Raw genomic sequence first — 22,786 nt, forward strand, 5'->3', positions numbered from 1 at the left:
ATTCACGCCTAATAAACTAGCAAATTAATATACAATCGAGGTACACCTGAAGGGCAAGCAGCATAATAATAAATCAAAATAATCACTGACTATGTAATACCCTTTAGAATATGCATAAATAAATGTGCCGCCTTCTGTGTGTGCTGCCTTTGATATTTTCTAGGGTATCGGAACATTTGCGGGCTTGGTATGTAATGCATACCATTAGACACGCCCGCCGCAATGATTTAATGAGCTGCGCCCCCTACAAACAGTCTGGCAGCGCGTCTCCCTTCCCTTCAGTAGGAGGAGGCACATCCGCTAAACAAAAACTTTGGCACCATAAAAATGCAATTAGATGAAATTTATTATGATTTTCGCAGGCATGTTAATTACAAATATTCATAAATTAGGACAGGCCGGTGACGTCACAGCCGCTGCCAAAATGCGTATCATGACTTATGCTAGACACACACACACACACACACACACACACACATACACCAGTGCACTCAGCTGTGTCTGTCTGTGTGTGTGTGTTTGTATGTATGTGTGTAAGGGCAAAACAAATTTTAATTAAAAACTCGATTCGTTGAAAAGTTGCGCACAACTTTCGCCTTTTGCCTGCTTGAGAACTTGAGAACTGTCGCTACGCAGGATACGCGCCTCCTGCCCCATCCTGCACCTGTTTATGCATGTTAGCTGGCAGCCAATTTAAGAACTTAACTCGCTAAATGTAAAAATAATTGCCACTAAAAACAACCAAAAAAGCCCAAAGTTTTCTATGCACAAATAGCAAAAGTTTAGCTATCAAATGAACATGAATGCACAATGTGCTCCTCTCTGCCACTGTGTGTGTGCGTGTGTGTATATATATGTATGTATGTGTGTCTCTGATTTAGTTATGCATTCATTTTGCATTATGAACTTTTCATAGCTTTGGCACCCACAAAAAAGCCAAAGTGTGACCAATTGGATTTCTTATGAATGCAACTTTTGACTTTGCGGTCAAATGGGTTGCTAAAAAGTTAATATACCCCAGGCAAAATGAGCATAGAGTAAGTCTATCCTGCAAAAGTCAAAGAGAAGCAACAAACTATTTGATAAAATATTAATAAACTTAACATGGCAATGGACAGCTGCAGTGTGTAGCTTTTAATAAGCTTCTAAAACTAAAGAAAATATAAATTAAATATATACAAAGAGACCGATGGACAGACAAACGGACATCGACTCAAAAGCGTCTGCTACTGCTTGCGTAAAGCCATTTTGCACTATTAACGAGCAATTAAGTTTATCCTCGGCACGCTGAAAATTTAATAGCCTTGTAGACATTATATTTTTGCATTTATGTGAGAATAGTGAAGCTCGTAATGTGATGAAAATATATTTGAAAACAAAATACTTGGCCATATAAGAAACCAATTTTCAAACAATCTTTTCTATGGCAACTACGGGATATTGTGGTTGGATTTTGATCAAATTTTCCATATATACGAGGAGCATAGTAAGATTAATAAATGCCGTTTGGTTAAGATATGTTAATATTCAAACAAGTTTTCCATACAAATAATAAAGCAATGAAGTAAAGTAATTAATAAAAGTAAACCTATGGCAAAGTAATTGCACTTCATTTCTTTCTATAATTTATATTGTATTTTATATTGAAAGCCAGAACTTAAACGTGCCGTTGCAACGTAATATATAATGGAATTGATCCGTTTATTGATTATCAGAAAATTGTTTATCAATTTATTTTTCTCTGCTAACAAAGAAGCATAAAAAAATTCTTGGAAGTAATTTATTTGTGAATACACGAACTGTGTGAGTGACTGCAAAACAAAGCGAAAGACCGTAAACATGAGTCTAGATAAAATTCGTATAAAAAAAATCGTCCTTTTTTCAGTTAGGCCCGATTCGACGAGTAAAAATGTTGTTGACCAAGCGAGAAAGACTAATTTTAGCTGACCTGCTACCCATATTGCTGATATATTTGGGTGATTACCAGTTGATAGAGATATGGTATATAGATATCAATCGAATTGTGCCTTTCAATTAATACAGTGCCAATAAATTTGGCTATTTCGTGGGTGCTGCAGCCGATTGCAACTGTTGCGCTCCTCTTTGGCATCTTCAAGCAGGACGCACAGTATAAGGATAAGATATTCCTCTATTGGCTGTTCTCAACATCGATATTATTTGACTCGCTGAGATCCGTTTGCTTGAGATACGAGAAGCTCACTCAACGCATCTTCCATTGAGTTTTTGGTTTGGCTGTTGGTTTTGTTGCTGTTTCACGCCGCAACAGGTAAATAATCAATTGGTTAGCGGTTGAAGCTGATAATTAACAGATAACTAATACTGCATATAAAATATAAAGATAAGGCCTCATTTATTACAGCTCTCGTGGGCTATCTGATGTATTGGGTATACATGGCGTATGAGGAATTAAAACAAAGCGGCTCTGCAACAGCCCAGCAGAGTGTGTTTGACGCCTTTAGCTTTTATCGCAGAATCGAGAGCTTTAATGTGCCCTATATCTTAATCGAAAATAAAATACAGCTGATAAATTTTGTAAGCCACGAAATAGCAAAAGCAATTGAAAGTAAGAGGGCAAAAGAGAGCATTCGATGTTGGGAGAGAAAAATACTGCCAACTCTTACAATCATGCTGATAATAATAAAAATATACCCTTTCATAGGGTTTTATAAAACGGTCGCGAGATATGCAACGCATCTTCGACCTCATAGGGTGTATATGTTCTGATAGCTTTAAGGCTTGCCTTTCTGTTGTAGGCAATATGCATGTAAGTGTTGGCTAGATCGGGTCACTATATCATACAGCTGATATGGGAAAGATTTTTCGAAAATTGGTTTCTTATATGAGAAACTCTTTCTTCCGAGATATTTTAACCCAACTTGTCATTGGTTAGTTTTTCATGCTTCTATCTAGAGGATACGAAAACCCAGATATGTACAGCTTTCAAGTCCTTGGGCAAAGTCGAGATTTTATATCAACACGCGATCGAAAAATAAGTTCGAGCCTCTGTACTTCCCCAACAGATCTTTAAAGACATATCAAATCGGACTGCTAGTGTATTTAATTTTCGGCGTGCCCAAGATAAGCGCTATTTTCCTGTTTTTTATATTAACTGTTGTGCTAATTTCAGTTCAGATTTTCAGTTTGACTTCAATTGTTGAGAAGAAATGATGTTTTGCAAGCAGCATATACTAATTGCAATTGGCCCGATTGTCATGGGAATGTCCCTGGGCACATTTGCCATGGATTATTATTGTAAGTGAACTTGTAACTCCAATTTGGAATTTGGCTAATATTTGATTTGTATAGGCCAAGAGTTTCTGGCCATTTTTCGCGCGCTGCAGGTACTGGCAACTATTTCGCTGCTCTTTGGAGTTCTTAAAAAGGAACCGCTGCATAAGGACAAATTTCTGGTCTTCTGGCTGATCATTACAGCCATCTTCTTTGGTGTAATGTGCTATTACTGTATGAATTTTATAACTGACGATTTCCTTTATTCATTTTACGACTTTGGGGAGTTTCTTTTGGCGTTACTAGTTTTGCTACTTTTATTGGCCGCCACAGGTTAGAAATTAATCAGCAGCAATCCTAGTCTGTTACGTTCAAAGTCTTTTGTATAAAATTATCGCTTTAATGACTAATGTACATTAATTCCAGCGTTTCTGGGCTACCTGATTTACTACGTGTACGAAGAGTATGCGAGGCTGCGGACAGCCAACTCAGAATCAACAGCTGTTGCGGCAAGTGAGCGCAATGCAGTCGTAGAAACCAAGGAGCCACCACCCACATATGAAAGTACTGGAAATTTAACTGTCTCAATACAGAATTAATGCATTCACTTATAATATTAATTGAGACGGAATATTTCATATTAATCAAAAACTGCAATAAAATGTTGTGAAAAGATCGTTTCAAAGAGAGAGATATAGAAGGAGAGAGAGGGAGTCAGAGAAAGGGGAAGAGAGAGACATTTATAGAACAGTTCAATAAAGATAAATATATACTGATACAATTCATAATCAGCTGTATACATTGGTTAACGCTCATCGTTTAGTTCAGTTAGCTTTCAATCGATGCGTCGAAATGTTGTATATCAAGCGATACTTGGAAATAGCCATCGGGCTTTCGGTTTTCGGACTGACAATGGCTACAAATGTTCTGCCCCATGGCTGTAAGGTCGAAATGGGCTGTGAGTCGACACCTTTTCATGCAGAATTTTTATTTTCACTGGCTAGGGAATTTGAAACTGGAACAAATACGTCTACTGCAGTTCTCGGCGACTTTGGTGCAGATCTTTGGAGTATTGCGTGCACATAAACAGCATAAAAATAAGTTTCTGCTCTGCTGGCTGGTTGTCACCTCGGTCAGCCTAGTCGCTACGCTCTATGCTGGCTTGAGGGAGCTCACGGATCGTAATTCTATTCTCGGGGCGGCATTAGCTTGGTCCCTTGCAGGTGAGCATTAAACAGCGACTGTGCTCTGCTCTTCGTGATTTTTGGCTTATGTTTGCATCTTTTATTTCAGTTTTTGTAGCTGCTTTGCTGAACATCATGTACAATCGTTATGTGGAAATGACTATAGGAGCCGCAGAAACGGACACGGAAATCCTTCAGACCATTCAGACGCCGGTATTTGAGACAAAAAAAACGGCAAATAATTTTATTTAAGTCTGAGAAATAAATGTTTAGGTAACTACGCAGCAGCTTTTATTTAGCTCACGTATATTATTGAATGTATTCAAATTGTCATTAGTTATTAAAATAAAGCTGCCTTAAAAGAGCGTGGCAAAGAAACCAAGTTACAAAACACACACACACACACACACACACACACACACACACACACACACACACACACACACACACACACACACACACACACACACACACACACATGTGCAGCAATAAACAAAAGCAGCGCAAAAGTTTGACGGCGCAAACTAATTTTGAAATTTGTGCCTTATAAGTGCCAAATGCTAGGCAAAGGAACAGGAAACTCCACAAAATGAACTCGACTGCCACAAAATGTCGAAAGCTCGAACGCAGAGTTGCAAACTACATTCAAAGCAATTGATTGGAGTGCACCAATACATGGCCAAACAGATGTATGTACAATAATTAGGCAACTTTTGGCCAACGCTGGCAGCGGGACAGGGGCAGGCGACAATTGTGCCGCACTGGTGGCAGCTTCGTCAGAAACGCAACGTAACGCATTTCGCTTATGTGTTAATTTTAATTAAAAACTGTCTGTTTCCATGTGCCGCCCGCCACTTGGCGCTCAAAAGTTGCCGCAAAGTTTGCCCAATTTGCTGCTATTCCAATTTGCATTTTTGGCAAAGCCAATGCCAGAGACCAAGCGGCAGCCAATGCTGAATTTATGTTATTAAATTAAATTTCGTACAAATGTGACAAGCGCACTTGCATAAATTACTCGAGTTCAAATTTAATTTGTGCGCAGCAGCATTTCTTTTCTTAAATGCGCTCATTTGGCAACTGAATAACTTTTCTAATACACAACAAAAAAGGCGACAAGTTGTAAGAAAAACAGCTAAAGAAAAATATAATAATCAAGACAATTATTCCCGGAAGTGCTAAAAAGTTGAAAATATCAAAATGACCCCTGTGAAATGAGCGCGCATAAAAACAGAAGCCCCAGCTGCAGAGCTGCAAGTTTACTGGCGCCACCTATTGACGGGCAATGCCAAGTTCTTGGGCTCACCAAAGCTTTTTACTACAATACTTTAAGCTAATACTTTCCTTTTAAATTTGATTGTCTTAATTTTTTTTATTAAACCTTAAGTCAATTACCGAAACATATTAAATTATTAGTTCTGTTCAATTAAATCAAAAACTTGTTTGGCTATGTTTAAGGTTAAGGAAGGTCTAAAACTTTAAAGCGTTGTTAATATTTTTGGAGACAATAAACAAAATTCTGGATTATCAACATTTCTATAAGGTTGTTATCTTATCTCTTTCCCTACGAATCCAGATACTGAGAAATTTTTTGCGTCATTTGTTATCATAAAAGCTTTTCGCAATCAATTTCAGAAACACAGAATTTCATGTTGGAACGTAAAGTTATCATAAAAAAAACATTTCAAAATTTAGTTGAATACTATTAATAAGCTTTATATATACTCTATATTATAGTTATAATACGTTTATCTTTCTACTTTATTGGGAGCATTATTCAAGGGAGAAGTTCTAAAAACCAATTTCAAAGTCTACCTTAATATGTTATTTCCCTTCTCTCTTACTCCCTCACTTTCTCTCTCTCCCCATATCTATATCTCTTCCTCGTCCTCTTATTCTCTCTCTCTCTCTCTTTATTTCTCTCACTCCTGTTATCTTTCTCTTTGCCTTCTTAACTATCAGTATTTGTAATCACATATTAATTTCATATCGATGGCTCTCCCTCTCTTACTCGCCCTGAGTGTATTTTCCTCCGTTTGCTTACTTAGAACTTAGCTTATCGTTGTCGAATACAAAGCATATTTGATCGATTCTTTTGGGTTAATATTTGGCAATGAGACGGCGACATTTGGAGCTGCTGCATCGGGAATATGTCAAATCATTGAGACGAAATAACGACATTTGGACGGCATTTGGGCACGTATTTATTTGGCTAAAGCGTGGCATAAAAATTGTATTAAACTGGTATTAAAATCATGGCCTGTCTATGGACAGCGACAAGGCAGCAGTTGGGCAAGAGATGACACAACTCGAAATCGACACAGTAAAATGGCCATTAAAATAATAAGGAGACCCCAATGGCCGACAGACTGCCCTACACAGCTAGCTAATGGCCAGGCAATGATCGCAATGTGCTTGTATGTGTGTGTGTGTGTGTGTGCGCGCTTAAATATGAGCAGCACGTGCCGCAGACCCACAATGAACTGAACGTAAAGCAATTCGTGACCCGGTCAGCCTCGAGTACTTATGCAAATAATTTACATGGTTTGTGAGCCGTCTTAGTGGTCAGCAGTTGGCTTAATAACCATCAGGATTTTGGTCAACCGCATACTGCTTTTTGCTGACTGCCTTAAATGGGCTTAAACTTAACAGGCAGCTAAAACTTGAACACTCTGACTGTGGCTTGGCGATTAGCTCAGTCGGCGGCGGCGGCGGAGGCCACGTTTTAAGCAATTCATTAGCTGTTAACTTCAACCCATTGACAAGCCACTCAAAATATGGCCAGCTGGCTGCCACTGATGAGCTGTGGCCATCTCGCTGGCTATTTGGGCTGATTGCCAACAACATTAACGATGGCGTTCCGTGGCACAATCCATGCTGTTGTTGACAAGCGCAAGTTTTCAATTAACGACAACGCGACAATTGAATGCCATCAAATTAAAGCCATAAGGAGTAACAACATGGAGCTGACTCTGGTTGCCTGTCAGACGACTTGATACGGCCATAAATTATGCGCCTGGCAGCCGACAGTTAATAGGGCAACATGCCACAGACCCAGTAACTTGGCCCACACGGGCGAACATGCTAAGCAGCAGGCGCGCGCGATTATCTTAATTTATGCACGAGACCAGTGGTCAGTGTGTGTGTGTGTGTGTGCATGTGTGTTTGTATGTGTGGGTATGCAGCTGGCGAAATAAATATAAATTGCAAAAACTGTCAAAGCCAACAGCACAAAATAAAAGGGAATGCAATGAAAAGCGTCGAGAGTCCAAAAGGCAATAGTTGTATTTGTTGCTGCTGCTGCTGCTTCTGCCACAAGCTGAGTGTGATTGTGCGTGTGTGTGTGTGTGTGTGTGTGTGTTTGTGTGTTTTTGGCACAATAAGGAAATTTTTATCGCTGCCGCATTTGACATTTGAAGTATGCGCTGCAAAATTTATTGTTCAACCTCCCTATTTGGCTTACTTCAATACAAAACCGATAAAGCGACCGAACAAAAAGAAAAAACTTTGCCCTTTTGCGCCTTGGAATTTCAATTTCAATTCCAGCTTTAAAACTCTTCCATTGATTGCTGCTGCTGTTGCCTAAAAAATGAAAATAAATACACAAAATACTCAACAATTGGCAAACAAAAGCAAAAAGTTTCGAGTAGTTTGTCCAGCTGAAAAGCGAGTGGTCAGCGGTAGGTGAGGGTAAGTAAGAGAGTTTGTAGGGAAAGTGAGGCTTCTTTTGAATATACCTGTTGAAAAATAGTTTTCCCATACCAATTTTCTAAATGCACGCAACCGTCAAAAGCAACAAATGATGCCGCAGCGCAGCGATGGCCCTGAGGGGAAAATGGGAGATCCAGCAGCAGAGGGTCGGGGCGGGGCAGTGTGACAGGATGCCAAGCGACAGAACTGTCATTGATTGTCACACATTGTGAGCCAAGGGGAAACGCGTTGTTCTCTCCCTGCTCCCTGTCACGCTCTCTCGCTCTCTTTCTCTCTCTATGCATGATTTGTATAGCTGTCTCGCTTACAGCTCTGATTGCTGACGCCATTGCAAGATTGTAATTGTGCGTGTTGCCGTTGTTGTTGTTGTTGTTGATTATGGCTGGTAGCAATCAGCTTATAAATATTGCATGGACTCCACAGTAAAACGATTGAAAAACAATGCGCTGCGAGACGCCAAGTGGTTCAATAATGCAAACGCAATGCACTGCGAAACAAAGCATGGAAAATGACGCCCCTTCCTGCAGGCCGCGTCGTGTCCTTGTCGGGACTCTTTATCGGCCGGGCTAACAATGACAGCAATGCCACCAGCTACATGCCACCTGCCACTTTACACCTGGTCACCAAATCAACACGCTTGCATTCGGCCGTTTCGCTTGCCACGTGACGTCAATGCAAATTGAGCGGCAATTGCAACGTTGCGTATACGCATTGTGCCCAAAAAGTTGTTTGGCTCGCGTTAGCAACTTACGCATCACATTTACATAACAATAGCCGGCATTTGCCCCGTCCCGCCTCGCCCCGCTTCGACTCTCTGCACAGAGTCCAACTTGCGTTAAGTGTGACAATAAATTGCTGTCAACTTTTATTTATCTATAGCCTGGCCATTTCCTGTGTGCGTTTCAAGTCCAGAAACTTTGTTAGACCCAAGCACAGTAACAACAACAACAAAAACAACAACATCAATAACAACTACATAAACAACAACAACAAGAGCAGTAATAGCAATATGAACAAAAACAAGCTTTGGCCATGCAGGCTAAACGACTTAAGCCTACTTTAAAAGTACTCTATCTATGCCAAAAACTACTTTTAAATGCGGGCAAATGTTCTTTAGATAACAAATATTTTTAAATTTACTTTTGATATTTACTGCATAATATTTCTGTGATGTATGTGTATATATATTTGAACATCTTTGTTCCCGTATACCATATTTTCTTCTGAAACTTAGTTAAGAGTAGAGTAAGTAGCAGAGGTTGTAAAATGCTTGTATATAAAATCAAAGCATCATTATTTAATTGAACAGATTTCATATTCCAACTACTGTACGAACCCCATCTACAAACTATTCAAAAGTACTTAAGAAACACAACTTTTTATACGTTGCTCTGAAAAGTATGCTATATAATTTCTAGTTGCAATTTCTGACTCTGAGAGCATATCGTAAGAAGTTACCCGAAATTAGACGTAGTATATAGAGTATATACGGAGTAGTATCAGGGCGTTCCGTAATACATATTTATACTATGTCTACCTCTTACATACATTATGCGAAATTTCTTAGGTTAGGGTACATCTACTTCATCTTTTTCAATTTTCAACCGTATACTCAGCAGCTGCGGTCCAACTGATGCTTGGCAAGTGCGCTTTATTACCTTTTTTCACTTTTGCAAATACATTTTTCTCTTGCTGCTGTTGTTTTTGTTGTTGTTGTAAGCCACTTTTTTTTCCAGGGTTCATTGTCTTTTTGACCAGACACCAAAGTGCCAGCGAGCGTCTGGCGGACGCACGTGTGTGTCTGTGTGCGTGAATCCTTTTACGCGCTGGCACACGTGTATGTGTGAGTGTATGTTTGTGTGTGTGTGTGTGTGTGTTGAATTTGTATGCCTCGCGTGTGCGTGGCAAACAAATAACACACAAAAGGGCAAAGCCAATGGCAATGGCAAAGCTCAACGCGCTTTCCCTGCGTCCATCTCTGGGGCATAATTTGCGTTTAATGAATTGTGCAAAAAGATTTTTATTCACTTAGCTACGCACACACATACACATATACAGATAAACACACAGACAGAAAGAGGGCAGCGGAGAGAACACACACACACACACACACATGTCTGCACACAGGGACATAAGCCGCTTAGTCGTCATTTTGGCCAAGCAAATTGAAAGAACTCGCACACACATTTTTGACAATCGGCTAATTCCTCTTTATTCCCGATTGCTTTTCGATCAATTATTTAGCCATTAATGTCATTCAGAATGCGTCGCAGTTTGATCGATAAATGTGCCGCCCATTAAAATGTGAAATTCCCTAGAAAATTTGTAGAATCTAAATAATGGGCAAGTCGTCCAAACAAATTTAATAAACTCAGCTCAGCCAGGTCGCGGCCATTTGACAGACAGCGCACAGCCATTGTACGGCATCTTTGTCGAAATATGCTGGATAAGGCCATTAAACATAACTGCAAAAGCCTTGTGGGGGCAGGGCAGATTTAATTTACGTTTACCTAGAGAAAACTTTAGAAATCTTGCAAAAATATGCCTGAACCACAAATCGCATTAAAATTTATGTCTCAATTCTGTAATAGAAATGGGAAAAAACTTAAAGCTTTACGGCTGTTGCCCTGGCGAACAACAACAAAGAACAACTTAAAGCGCTCGTTTAGCACTTGAAGCTGGCCATTACTCGCAAACACACACACACACACACAAGCACACACTCACTCACAGCAGCTGTCAGTTCATCATTTCAAGTGCAACAACAACAACAACAACAGCAACAACAATACTTAACACCACATCAACTTAAGATGATAGCCGGCGTGACAACAACACACACCAACTTTTCAAGATATGCGAACAGTAACAAAAGGCAGCACAAACACAGGCGCATAAATAAAAATACCAAAAGATAGAGAGAGAGAGAAAGAGAGAGAGTGTGCGAGGGAGAGAGGGAGACGGAACCGGCGGAAGCTGTAATTTACACAGCCGCTTCGCGTGCCTCAACGTGAACGACGCAAACATTTCGCAGATATCGGCCGCGTTGGTTCCGCCCATTGCACGCCTTTATCTGACGTCCTTAGATGCGTGCCAAATACGCTGTAACTGCGCCAAAATGGGGCATATAACTTTTATTTACTTATGATTTAATAGAGCATACATATATATATTATACTTGTTCAAGCCGATGACATTAAGTTAAATGAATTTGACTACAAACTTTTGGCTATACCCCATTTATAAACTGATTCAAATGGCACGCAAACACAGTCCCAGCGACTCACAAAATTGACTACCCTGCTCACACGTGGTATGTTCTAGTCGATCAATGAGCAATTGACATTTTTTCAGCACTTTGGTACTCATTTTGATGCCGCTGCGCAACATCGTTGTCTTTTGGCTCGTGTCGATTGTCGCCTTCCGTTGTGGCCCAATCATTTTACGTCCCATAAAACATAAATAGAAATCGATGCGCGGGCCTCCTATCAGACCAACCCCAGCCCCAGCCGGAGCCCCTGCCGCGGCTCGCAAGTCGCAACCACAGGCATTGGCAGTTTCATTGCCATTTCGATTGTCATTGTTTCGTCTGCCCAGCGACAATTTGAAGTACCGAAAAAAAAAAACACAAAAAAAAAAAATTGAGGGAAAACAGAAGGAAAATCGCCGGCAAAGGTTGAGCGGTCGCGGAGTAAGCGCTGCGCGGGGGGCACTTGGCGTATGTCGCACGTAGTATCTGTCGTCTGTCCGTTATTTTGTTGGTGCTTTTGTTTTTGGTTGATTGTAGCCGTCCTTGTCTCGGCATCGTAACGCGCTCCCCAGGGCAACATTTGGCGGTTTTTTCCAGCCTGTGGCATGGCAAGTCTATAATGCAGCATTATTTTATGTCGAGCCAAGCAATTTATTGAATTTTCTCCCTGGCTGCCTCTCATGTCTGCCCCTATATCGTGTCCCTATTTCATTTTGGTTTTAGGTTTTGCAGTTTGGCTTTTTTCGGGTTTTATTTATTTATTTTTTGTTTTTGTGTGTGTTTTTTTCTGGGTTTAGCTTTTCACTCGTGTTGAAGCATTTTATGGTTCTTTTGGCGTATATCAATAAATTTTTAATACATATGATAAAGTGCGTCAAATGATGATTGAAATTGGGCTTCAATTTCCATGCTGTATTCCCCAGCGATATCTTTTGTAAATGTTGTTGCAACTTGGCCAAGTTGATTTGGCCAACTTGCAAAAGTTGTTCCAAGCCGAGTGCTCAATGCACTAAATTCGAATCACATTTTGCCTTTTATGCGCCTGCTCTATCTTTGCCTCTCCTTCTCTTTCTTTAAGTCTATCTCTCTCTCCCTCTTTCTATCTAGCTGATACCTTGTGCATTTTGCTTTGCCATTTGCATGGCCAGCTAAAGTGATAAGAAAAATGCAATTTTCAGCGCACATGTGACAAAAGTTGAAGTGTGTGATGTGAAAAGGGGCAGGTTGTCAAGGAAGCGGGCGAGGAGAGCGGGCTGTGGGGTGTGTAGCTGCCACTAAGCAGCTTAGCAACAGCTGAGCAAAGTCTGCCTGCTGCTGACTTTCAAGCAGTGCCCAATTCAATTGGCGTAATCAAATCAATGGCAATTCCACTAAATTTGTGATTTTTATGCAAATTTAAACGAAATATTTGCATAGAGCAAGTCATTTTGGCGGCGGTGCGAGAGGGGCCATAGAGACAGGTAGTGGCCACGCCCACTCTTTAGCCGTCTGTCAGCCCAAAAATGTAATTGCCCATGTGTGTGCGAATCAACTAACCTCCCTCCGTCGCACACACATTTAATTACACCACCGTTGGCAATAATTTATAATGCTAATTAAAATTTGGAACACGCACCCACACACACACACTCACGTACATGGACAGCAGCACGCACACACGCTTAAATAACCAGGGGTAGAAGAGACGCCGCTGGCATTGAAAATTTTCATTTACATGCTGACTACAACTCACACACACACAGTTAGACAGTCACGTATGTGTGTGCGTGTGTGTGTCTGAATGTATTTGTGTATGCATGACCTTTATCAATCAAATGTTAATTAAGTTTCGAGTCAGGCAAAGGCAGCCAAATGCCCAACCAACTTACAATTCCCACAGTCTGATCAAATATTAAATTGTTAGGCCCCTCCCCCCAGAGCCCTACCCCCTCATAGGTTTGGAACAAAATTATTGCGTATACGTCGCGTGTAACGGCAAAATGCAAAAAGTAAAATGCGCATTAAATAAAATTGGCCACTTGCTTTACAACATCTTAGGCTCGAAGCGTAACACAAAAGCGTAACCGGAAACGGAAATGCCCTGCAGCACGTGACGTTCGCCTGGTAGAGCCAACCTCTCTCTCCCCCCCTCTCTCTCTCTCTCTCCCTTTCTCTCTCCCGCTATCTGCCTCGTAACTAACGCCATCTACGACATTGTCTGGCTTGTTTGCAATGGTTTTTTGGTTAACATGCGCACAGATTGATGCGTGGCCAAATTGTAGACAGCCGCAAATTGTGGCAATTTCGGTTGCTGTCAACGCACACATGCCCCAGCGAGATGGTGGCACGTTTTTATGCCCTTGTGCATTCAAGGAGACATCTCCAAGTATGTATGTACTGTATGCTGATCAAAATGACCTACAGAGTAGATGTAGCCATCTTTAAATAACTTTTTTCTAATACAGATAAATCTAAAAAACTTGTTACATTTTCAAACACTCAACATTAAATTGTATAATAACAGTCCAAATAATTTAGATAATAAAGATACTACGTATCAGTTCTATTTTTGCAAGAGTATTCAAGCTGTCGCAGCGCGACATATAACTCTTCTTTATTCTTGTACTCGTCCAGCGGCATACAAATGGCCAAACAATAGCTTGCCGCTCGTGCCAAGAAGGCAGCAGCAAAACTTGCCACAAGCAGCTGCACAAAAGTCGAAGCTGGAGGCCTTGCTGTGGCTTGTCCTGCACGTCGCCGCCAGTTGTCTAGCTGTCAGACTGTCAGTCAGTCTGCCAGACTGAACGGGCGACAGTGAGCCATATTTTAGTTATATGCCCTAGCTCGGTTATGCATCGGATTGCAGTTTGGTTAGCCAGCAATTTGACCACTTTATAAAATCAAATTAAAATCCAATAAATTTAACTAAAATGTTGTCCATAAGTGAATATTACTTAAGTGTGTTGACTGGCCAAAAGCAAACAAAGCACTTTAAGAATGAGCAGGCTTTGATAGTCATTATTGAATTATGTATTAAACGTAATCAATTCATGTTCAAGTTTTTGAGGTGTAGCTTTTAAAAAGTCTATAAAATATTTGTACGTTGATACGCTAAAAGCTAAAAGACAGCTCTTTTATTCTTCTTAGTACATTTAACTGGACGTTTATTTATCACAAGTGCGCGAAAATTCTGAAACTTGTGTTTGACAAGAGGGGCACATGGCGTATGCGCAACGTGCGTGTCAGAGCAATGTGACAAACGCTGCAAAGCGAAAGGTCATCGCATGCACCTTGGCATTTGTAACCCATTGTACCAATCCCAACGACCCTCTCTTCACCCAAACGCTTGCACGTTGCAATGCTTTCTGTTACTTTTCACCGGCGTCTGGCAGTTGTAAATGACAGACGTCAGAATGGCACAAAAGACAACGTCTGGCATGTGGATATGGATAAGATGCAATGGGTCACGATGTGGCTCTGTTGCTATGGATCTATCTCACTATCTCCTTTTGTCTCTCCCTCTCTCACACTTTCTATCTCTCTCTCTCCTTTTTTCTCTATGTGTGGTGCATTGGATGCTGTGTCAGTTGCCATTGCGTTTACCACATTTCAGCGCCACTTTCTGGCAGCCATCGATTTATTTACACTAATTTGCGCTGAGCTGCTTGCCCAGTAACTGACTCTCAGATTGGACTTGTCACTGCTGATCCGTCAGTTGCCAACGATCTGGGCATTTATACTAGCCAAGGAGCTAGTGAGAATCTAGTCGGAAAACAGCTGCCTTTAACAGCTGCCTTTAAGGCAGCTAATCAGCTTAAACTTCTGAGCTGCAAACTGAATTGCGTTTGCGAATGGGCCGTAAAAGTTTTCCAAATGCACACTCAGCCGAGGCCGAGGTAATTGTTCGTGAAGCGACTGTGAAAAATGGCATTTAAATTCGTTTGGCAACTGTTACAGCAACTGTTGCTAAAACTGCAACTGCCACTGCCCCAAATGTCAAATTTCAAAAAAAAAAAAAAAAAACACATAAATAAAACCAAAAGCAAACCAACATCAAAATAAACAAAAAATGGCAGTTGAAATGCAATTCGGTTTCAACGATATGTTGCATGCATATTCAATGCCACCAAACGGGGCAACTAGCCCAAAATTCGTGGCTCGCACGTGTTGCCAAAGCGTAGTACGTTGCTGGTTAACTTAATTTACTTAACTTTTTCGTGAAATGCCGACAGAAAAAAAGTAAAACAAAACAAATACGGAGCACAACAATGAAAGAAAAAAATCGTTGTACAAATCGCGACGAAATAATTGAATTTTCATTTCCGTTTTATGTGTTTACTTCCGCCGCGTGCTACAGGCTGAACATTTCACAATTTTGACGGCCCTTGGCAACGGGCCTCATAAATGAGGGACAGCTACTTACACTCTCTGCCTCCGCCGTTCCCCTATTCCCCGCTATATGTGCCCCAATTTCATTCTGATTTCGACCTATTTGTATACAAAAGCACTCAATTTCTGGCAGGCTTGAAAAACTTTTTAAGTCAATTGTCAAAAAGTTTTTAACGTCTTTTCGGCAGCAGCAGCATGGCCACGCCCATCATTTCTATTGCCGTTGCCGTCGCCTGTTTCCGCCGAAATTGAAATATAATTCGGTAAAGTTTTGCCGTACGTGGCCATAAATCAATGGCAGACAAAGGCGGACAACTGAAATTGATTTAAGCACCGAAAGTGTTGTGGGCGTGGTCTCCAATCAAATGAAACACTGACACATAATGTGGTCAGCATCAGTTCAGAGATACGCTCAGGCTTTGGCGTAAACTAAATGCGTAAAGTTTGGTGAAGTGGTTAAGAAATGACACCCGAGAAACACTACCCTTTGGCAACTTGAGTTTTGCTTACCCAATACTGACTTGAGTCATCAGTCCCGTGAGAAACACTCATAAGACTTAATTGAGAATAAAGTATTTAACATAAGGTCAATGACATACTCGTTATATTCATAAGATATGCTTAAATACCCAAGTCCGATGATCATAAAAAGCCTTCCTTCAACGATTAATCCAAAACTACCTGCTACTGCTCATGAACCGAAACGAATACTCATTAAATTAGTGTGTAATAATCTTAGTACTCTAGGAGCAAAGTCATAAGACTCTAGCAGGCATATTTATAAATTTTATATACATACAATACTCACAATACGCATAAGACACGACTAAAGCACTCATAGTACTCAAGCCAAATACTCATTGTACTCACTCACTGCATTTGGCATCTATTAGGAAATGTTATGCTTAGCTATCCGTCTGTTACTCATCTTTCATTTTGATGAGCGACCCGGAGCAGAGTTCATAATATTTGCATAAGCTGAAATATGCAACCTTCAGTTCTGGTTGTAAAATTCACAACTATCCATAAAAAAAAGGCAGCCATAGCAATCGCTGAACCGCAAATCGCGGGTTTTATGGCAGGTTCTGTCAGAGTGCCATCTGCTTTTGTCTAAGCACTTGCAATCCCATTGGCTTTTTACAGCATTCGTTTTTTTTTTGTTTTTGTTTTTTGTACTATTAAAAACAGTATAAACATGCGCCACGTTGTCTCATCAAATTTCAACCGGGCTGTCCCTTGCCTCCAGTTTCCCGCCACTGTCCGATCTCTTGTCAGTTGTTTTGTTGTTCTTGGCACATGTCGGAGAATACTCGAACTTCAAACCGTGCTTATTGCTGGTTCATTTTGTGCTCAGCGCGTCACTTGCACATTTAATTAAGTTTACGGCACGCTGCACACGTAAAGGACACGAAGGAGCAAGCCAGACGCCTGGCTGCAGGCTGCAAAGGGCGAAAGGACGCTATTAATTAAATTGCTTTATACAGTTAAGTCGCCAAGCCAAAAAGTTTGTGTGTCAACAATTGGAATATTAACGAACCAACTAATGAGACTCCACAAAAGGCGCGAAGCAATCGCTGTCTGTACTCTTTGTGTGCGAATGTATCTCTGTGATTGTGCGTGTGTGTGTGTGTGTGTGTCTACAACAGAAACTAACTAAAAGGCTTATTAAATGTTTGCTGTTGGTGACTCCACCTGTCGGTTGTAAGATCAAAGGCCCTTCGAAACCCTGCATTCGCCCACAAATCCTGTCTGACTGCCACAAATCATGCGCTCTCTGACAGACAGCTCGTCCAATTATTGCCCAACTCTGTCTACTTGCCATGTCTACTAATAAATCCGCTCAGTATGGTACTCTGGACCAGCATACTTAGCACTCGGAAACATAGGTTGCTTTAATAAATAGCGACAACAGGGTTCAAACCAGTAGCTTAGGTGCTGACGCCCTTTGAAGTGTATTAGGCCAATAAGTTACTCTTGCCTGCGTTGTTCTGTAAGCACTTTTCAATAGATGTGCAAAACAAAATATATATAGGCCAGAAACTATACTATAATGGGAAATATATTGCTTAGTTTATAGGCTTATAGTTGTGCGTGGAGTCGCTCATCATTAGGTTCTCGTTTAAATTTATAAAATTTAAATTTTGTTCGATATTCGTTTATTGATTAGTCCATTCGTTACTTATTAGTTCAGCATATCGTTTGCACTCAACACTTATTGTTTACGTGTTTCAGTTAAGCTCAGTTATCGTTGGTTGATTTTATCTTTCACCCGCAATTCGTTCTCGTACTTGTACTAGACTCTCAGCTTCTCGTTCCTCGTCTAAAACTCGTCTCGTTAGCATCTGCCGCTATCGTTCTATACGCCTGTCGCTAGACACTTTCATTTGTGTGTCTATGATTCACTTATAAATCCCTGAATATTAGCCACCCATTTAATGGTTACTCACTGTTGTTAGATTCGTCGTTGGTTTGTCGTATCGCTTGTACTCGTTACTCCTAACTACTCGTTGCTCGTTTGTTACTTGTCTGGTTAGTATCTTCTTCTGTCGGTCTATATGCCTTTCGTTTTGTCTAGTAATTTTCAGATTTTCCTTGTGTGGTTTCGTTATTTAATGTGCCAAACAGCCCTCGCATTAAATTTTATTTCTTTGGAGATCCCTTTTGACTCGTTTCACAGCGACGACACACATGCAAAGCGAAGGGCAGCATATTAAATATTTAAACCGCTTGCCGTACACAAATCCAGCAACCGAATCGACTTATATTAAATACACTCAAACAACAACTGGCAATCGCAGATAAGCAGCGTGTAGTGAGCGAACAGAGGGTAAAGAGCCAGCGGCCATATAATGTGCAAATCCAGTGCATCGGCAACAGCAGCAGCAGCAGCAGCAGCAGCAGCAGAAACAGCTGAAGAAGCAAGTGGCGGTAGGCGAGGCTTCAATTCCAATTCCAATGGCAGTGGCAAAGTTTGAGTTCCCCTGCCAATCGTTTGGCATTTACATTTAAGCTGATAAGCAAAGTGCTTCCGCCTCCAACCAGTTGTCACTTGCGCTCAGCTCACCTGGCTGACGATTCAGCTGTGCCTCGCCAGAGCGTCAAAAAATGTGAGCATGTCGCAAGTTTATGAAAACGCAAGCGTTGAAATTTACATTTGAGGCACGCACTTTACATTATTAATGCCAGACACTAAAGGTGGCGCAAAAACAAAAAAATTAGTTGCCAACGGATGTGGCAGCCATATAAGTTATGCACACATGTCAGTGTGTGTGTCTGTGAGTGTTTATGTATGCGAGTGTGTGTGTATGTGTGTGTGTGTTTGTTGTAAATGCTTCAGCCATTTGGCAAATGTATCGCATTTCGTTTTGTATGTTTGCACTTTTTCGCATCGCTGAGAATTTTCCAATTTTTGCTGCTAATATTTATTAATCAAGTAATAGCAACACACACGCACACACACACACATTCTCACACACTCACACACATACACGCACACATAGACAGAGAGTGAGAGTGCTCTTATGAATATATGAGTGCGGCACTTGTCTTTTTTTGTTGTTGATTTTTTGCACAAAAATTGATTGGGAATTTATAAGCTAAAGTTTTCACAGCATTTTCTTGTTTTATTTTTTGGGCACACCAAAAAATAAAATCAAATAACAAACTTTTTTTTTGGCTTTGTTGCTGCCAATTTTTTTTTTGTATTGGCTGCCATTCGCAGCACTTGAAAAGGTCACCACATGTGTGTGTGTGTGTGTGCGTGTTTGGCTATTGACTTTTCTCTATGTCCAGCCATATGCTGAATTACAAGTGGAAACTTTAACGTGCCCCCAAAAAACTTGAACTGGATTTACATAAAAAAATCATTTGATATACTCTGTATGTATATACGAATATATACATATATATTCATATTCGTATAGTTGCCAGAGCAGGCTTTGACGTAACTAAAGCTGTCTGTCAAAGTGAAGCTGAATAAGCAAAAACTAAAACAAATCAATCTACGTTCAAGCCTCGTAACGTGCACATCACAAAAGTAAGTTTCATAAACTATAAAAAATACATTTTTATATTAAAATTGTAATGGGAGATGAATGGAAAAAATGTGTTGAAAAGTTTTGCGTATAATCGAAATTTCTGCTCGTTATTTCGTTCTATTGTAAGCACAGGCTGAGTTATTTTTGTAAATTTACTAATATAAAAAGTTTTCTCTCATATATTTTCAGCTCTTTTTTTCCTGAATTCATGCGAAGCCTTTGACTACTGCGAAAATACCCCACGACAAGCTGCAACTATGATGAAGCTATTGGCTCACATTTTAATCTTGATCTGCTGTAAGTATGCTCAATTTAAAATTGAAATACCAACTCTATTGGGCGTAAACATGCCTCATAGATGGCTGCCTGTTGCTGCCACAACCCACGCACACTCTGCGCATCAAGCGCTCTGATAGCCTGGCCAATGCCACAAACAGCAACAACTTGAAAGCCAACCAGGCGAACTCGGTGTTGCCTACTCTGACCAAGGCTTTGGGCACTGCAGAGCTTGCCGGTGCCGATAAGCCACAAGTGAAGATTGCGGGCCCAGCCGAAGCTGCAGTTGTGGCAACCACAAATTCCACCGGAACCACAGTAGCAGAAGCAGCGGCAGCAGCTGACGTCGCCACAGCAGCGACTGCTGCTGCAGCAGGGTCTACTGAGCCTGTTAAGAACATGGGGCAGCTGGATGAAGCTCAGTCCAACGAGTTGGCCGCCCGCATGCATCGCGGCAAGCGTCGCATGTCGCTCATAGACGAATCGCTGTTGCCCAAGACGTTGCATCATGGTCGCCACCATGCCACAGCAGGTGGCGTTGGTGGTGCCAATGCCGTCGCCAACGCCGCAGCAGCAGCAACAGCCGCAGCGCCACCCTTTGTATACTACAACAAGATGGTATCGCCGGATGGCAAACAAGAGCTCAAGGAATTTCAGCTGATGTCGCCCAATATGGTCATTGAGAGTGTGCAGCATGACATGAACTATGGACCTGCCGCCGACATGGGCGGCGGGGTGTTGCTTTTGAATGCCGAGAACAATTTGAACGGGCGTATTCGCACCATGACCAAGCCGAAGCATCATCACAAGCACAAATCCCTGGCATTGCCGCCCTTTCTGTTCCTGCTGCAGCAGATGTTGCAGCCGAACATGAATCTCGATCTGGAGACGATGCCACAGACGCAACGCAATCGCTTGGAGGCGCCTCTTTATCAGTTCCTCGATAGCGCCGTGGACAATGCGTTGCGCAACAATCACGAGGTCTTCGAGCATCTTGTTTCCGATCATGAACTCGACCTGAGCGATAATAATAAAGAGAAGGATAAAGACAGGGACAACCTTGAATTGAAATCGGACAAGCCCAAGGAAGCTATTGAGTTGGCAGCAAATCGCAAGGAAGATGAACTAGTCGTTAGCTGCCCCATACACCATGAACACCATGCCAGCAATAATGGCGAAATGGTTGACGACGACGTTGTCCTGGTCAATGAGTGTCATATCGTTTAGGGAAAACCACCACACAACAGTAGGGATTTCGAGATTGAGGGCACTTGAAAATAGTTAGCTGCGAATTTTATATTTTTGGCTTGTTCGAAGGCGCAACAAAATTTTTAGGTAGGCTTAATTTCAGTTTCATTTTTAGAGTTTCTTAACCAGTGTTTCTCAAATTGTTTAGAGTTTGTTTTTGGGTTCGAAGTTCTACACAGAATGATAAAAAAAAATTGTTGCCAAGTTGTGAAGCAGGCTTAAATTGTACAAAATAAAAAACAATATCAATTCCTGTAAAAACGAGTCTGGATTTAATTCGTTAATTGCCTATATTAGTTACTGTCTGTGGCAATCGTTACTCGTTATGCTCCCGTTGCTCAGTTGTTCTCGTTTTGCCCATCGGTACTCGCATATGGTCGTGAGTCATTCGTACTCGTAATTGGCGCTCTTCGCCCCTTTATAATGCCAGCAGCAACAGAGGTAAATTAAATGAATTATAAACGAATTATTAACTATTAAATTCTTACCTAGAAAAATATATTGCTAATCAAAGCGTTCGTTTGAGTTTTAATCGATATTGAATTCAAAGTGTTTCTGTGGAATTCAAGACATTTAATCGGAATTACCTTCAGAATTTCCAATAAAAGTCGATTTGGCGAAAACTAATATGCTGCGTATGCCAAATAAGGTATGCTGTCAAACAAGCAAATAAATTAGGTACGCACACACAAACAGGAGCTCATGGGCTGTAGTGTGTGCCTGAGGATAAAGTTTTGCCTGGTGTTGGCTGCTAAATGCTAAAAGCTGCTAATTTCATATACAATAAAACTAATGTAAATTGCCACTTGCCATTCGGCACGCATTTGTATTTGTTAGCTGTGTGTGTGTGTGTGTGTACAATACATGGACATTAAATGGAGCACATAATGTGCTGAAAGTCAGAAGAGCATTGAAAGACAAACCCCAGCCAAACCGAATGCCAAGCGAATGTCATGGGTGCTTTAGCTACAGCATAAATACAAATTTGCTTTACAAATGCACGTCAGCAAGCGTGTACGTGTGTGCCTGTGTGAGTGAGTGAGCGAGTGTGTGTGAGTGTGTGCTTGAGTTGATGTTTGAATGTTGCCTTAAGTGTACATTCAATGTACATAAGTGCATACAAATACACAAGGGTATACCATTATATATAAGCTTATATAATAGGGAAATGTGTGCGTGTGTGCCGCAAGAGCAGAAAAGTGCAACGCAGCATTCGTAAATTGCGTAGCTGCTCTGGCATTGTCCCTGGGGTGTTAACTGGAGTGTAAATGTGAATGTATGTGCAAGTTTGCGTGGCAACCCATTTCGAGTCATGACACACGCCCCCGCAGCCGCCTTCTAATCTAAAAACCTATACCAACAGTTGGCCATACACGCGTGTTGGCCAAGGCATATATAACATACATATAAAACTATATATCTATATGCTCGTATATTTATTTACAATTGTAAACACTAAATGCAGT

The 22,786-nt window shown here is 41.0% G+C and overlaps 2 protein-coding genes across 4 annotated transcripts; both read left to right on the forward strand.

Moving 5' to 3' along the window:
* Positions 1 to 3,148: 3,148 nt before the first annotated feature.
* LOC6626671 (uncharacterized) lies at positions 3,149 to 4,713 on the forward strand. 2 transcript variants are annotated; one of them, XR_011417002.1, is made up of 5 exons: positions 3,149 to 3,273; positions 3,328 to 3,582; positions 3,676 to 4,189; positions 4,254 to 4,472; positions 4,543 to 4,713. XR_011417002.1 is itself a non-coding variant. In XM_002050894.4 (3 exons), the coding sequence occupies exons 1-3, from the start codon at positions 4,102 to 4,104 to the stop codon at positions 4,683 to 4,685; spliced, it is 450 nt and encodes a 149-aa protein (XP_002050930.2). In that variant the 5' UTR covers positions 4,033 to 4,101; the 3' UTR covers positions 4,686 to 4,713. The 2 variants fall into 2 exon arrangements, 1 of the variants encoding a protein (XP_002050930.2); XM_002050894.4 differs by lacking the exons at positions 3,149 to 3,273; positions 3,328 to 3,582 and having other exon boundaries at positions 4,033 to 4,189.
* Positions 4,714 to 19,677: 14,964 nt separating this feature from the next.
* Positions 19,678 to 21,581, forward strand: LOC6626670 (uncharacterized). 2 transcript variants are annotated; one of them, XM_015173551.3, is made up of 3 exons: positions 19,678 to 19,795; positions 19,986 to 20,093; positions 20,155 to 21,581. In XM_015173551.3, the coding sequence occupies exons 2-3, from the start codon at positions 20,054 to 20,056 to the stop codon at positions 21,297 to 21,299; spliced, it is 1,185 nt and encodes a 394-aa protein (XP_015029037.1). In that variant the 5' UTR covers positions 19,678 to 19,795; positions 19,986 to 20,053; the 3' UTR covers positions 21,300 to 21,581. The 2 variants fall into 2 exon arrangements, with proteins under 2 accessions (XP_015029037.1, XP_002050929.1); XM_002050893.4 differs by lacking the exon at positions 19,678 to 19,795 and adding an exon at positions 19,806 to 19,918.
* Positions 21,582 to 22,786: the final 1,205 nt, after the last annotated feature.

The sequence above is a fragment of the Drosophila virilis genome, chromosome 5, assembly GCF_030788295.1.
Source record: "Drosophila virilis strain 15010-1051.87 chromosome 5, Dvir_AGI_RSII-ME, whole genome shotgun sequence".
NCBI classification, from domain to species: Eukaryota; Metazoa; Arthropoda; class Insecta; order Diptera; family Drosophilidae; genus Drosophila; species Drosophila virilis.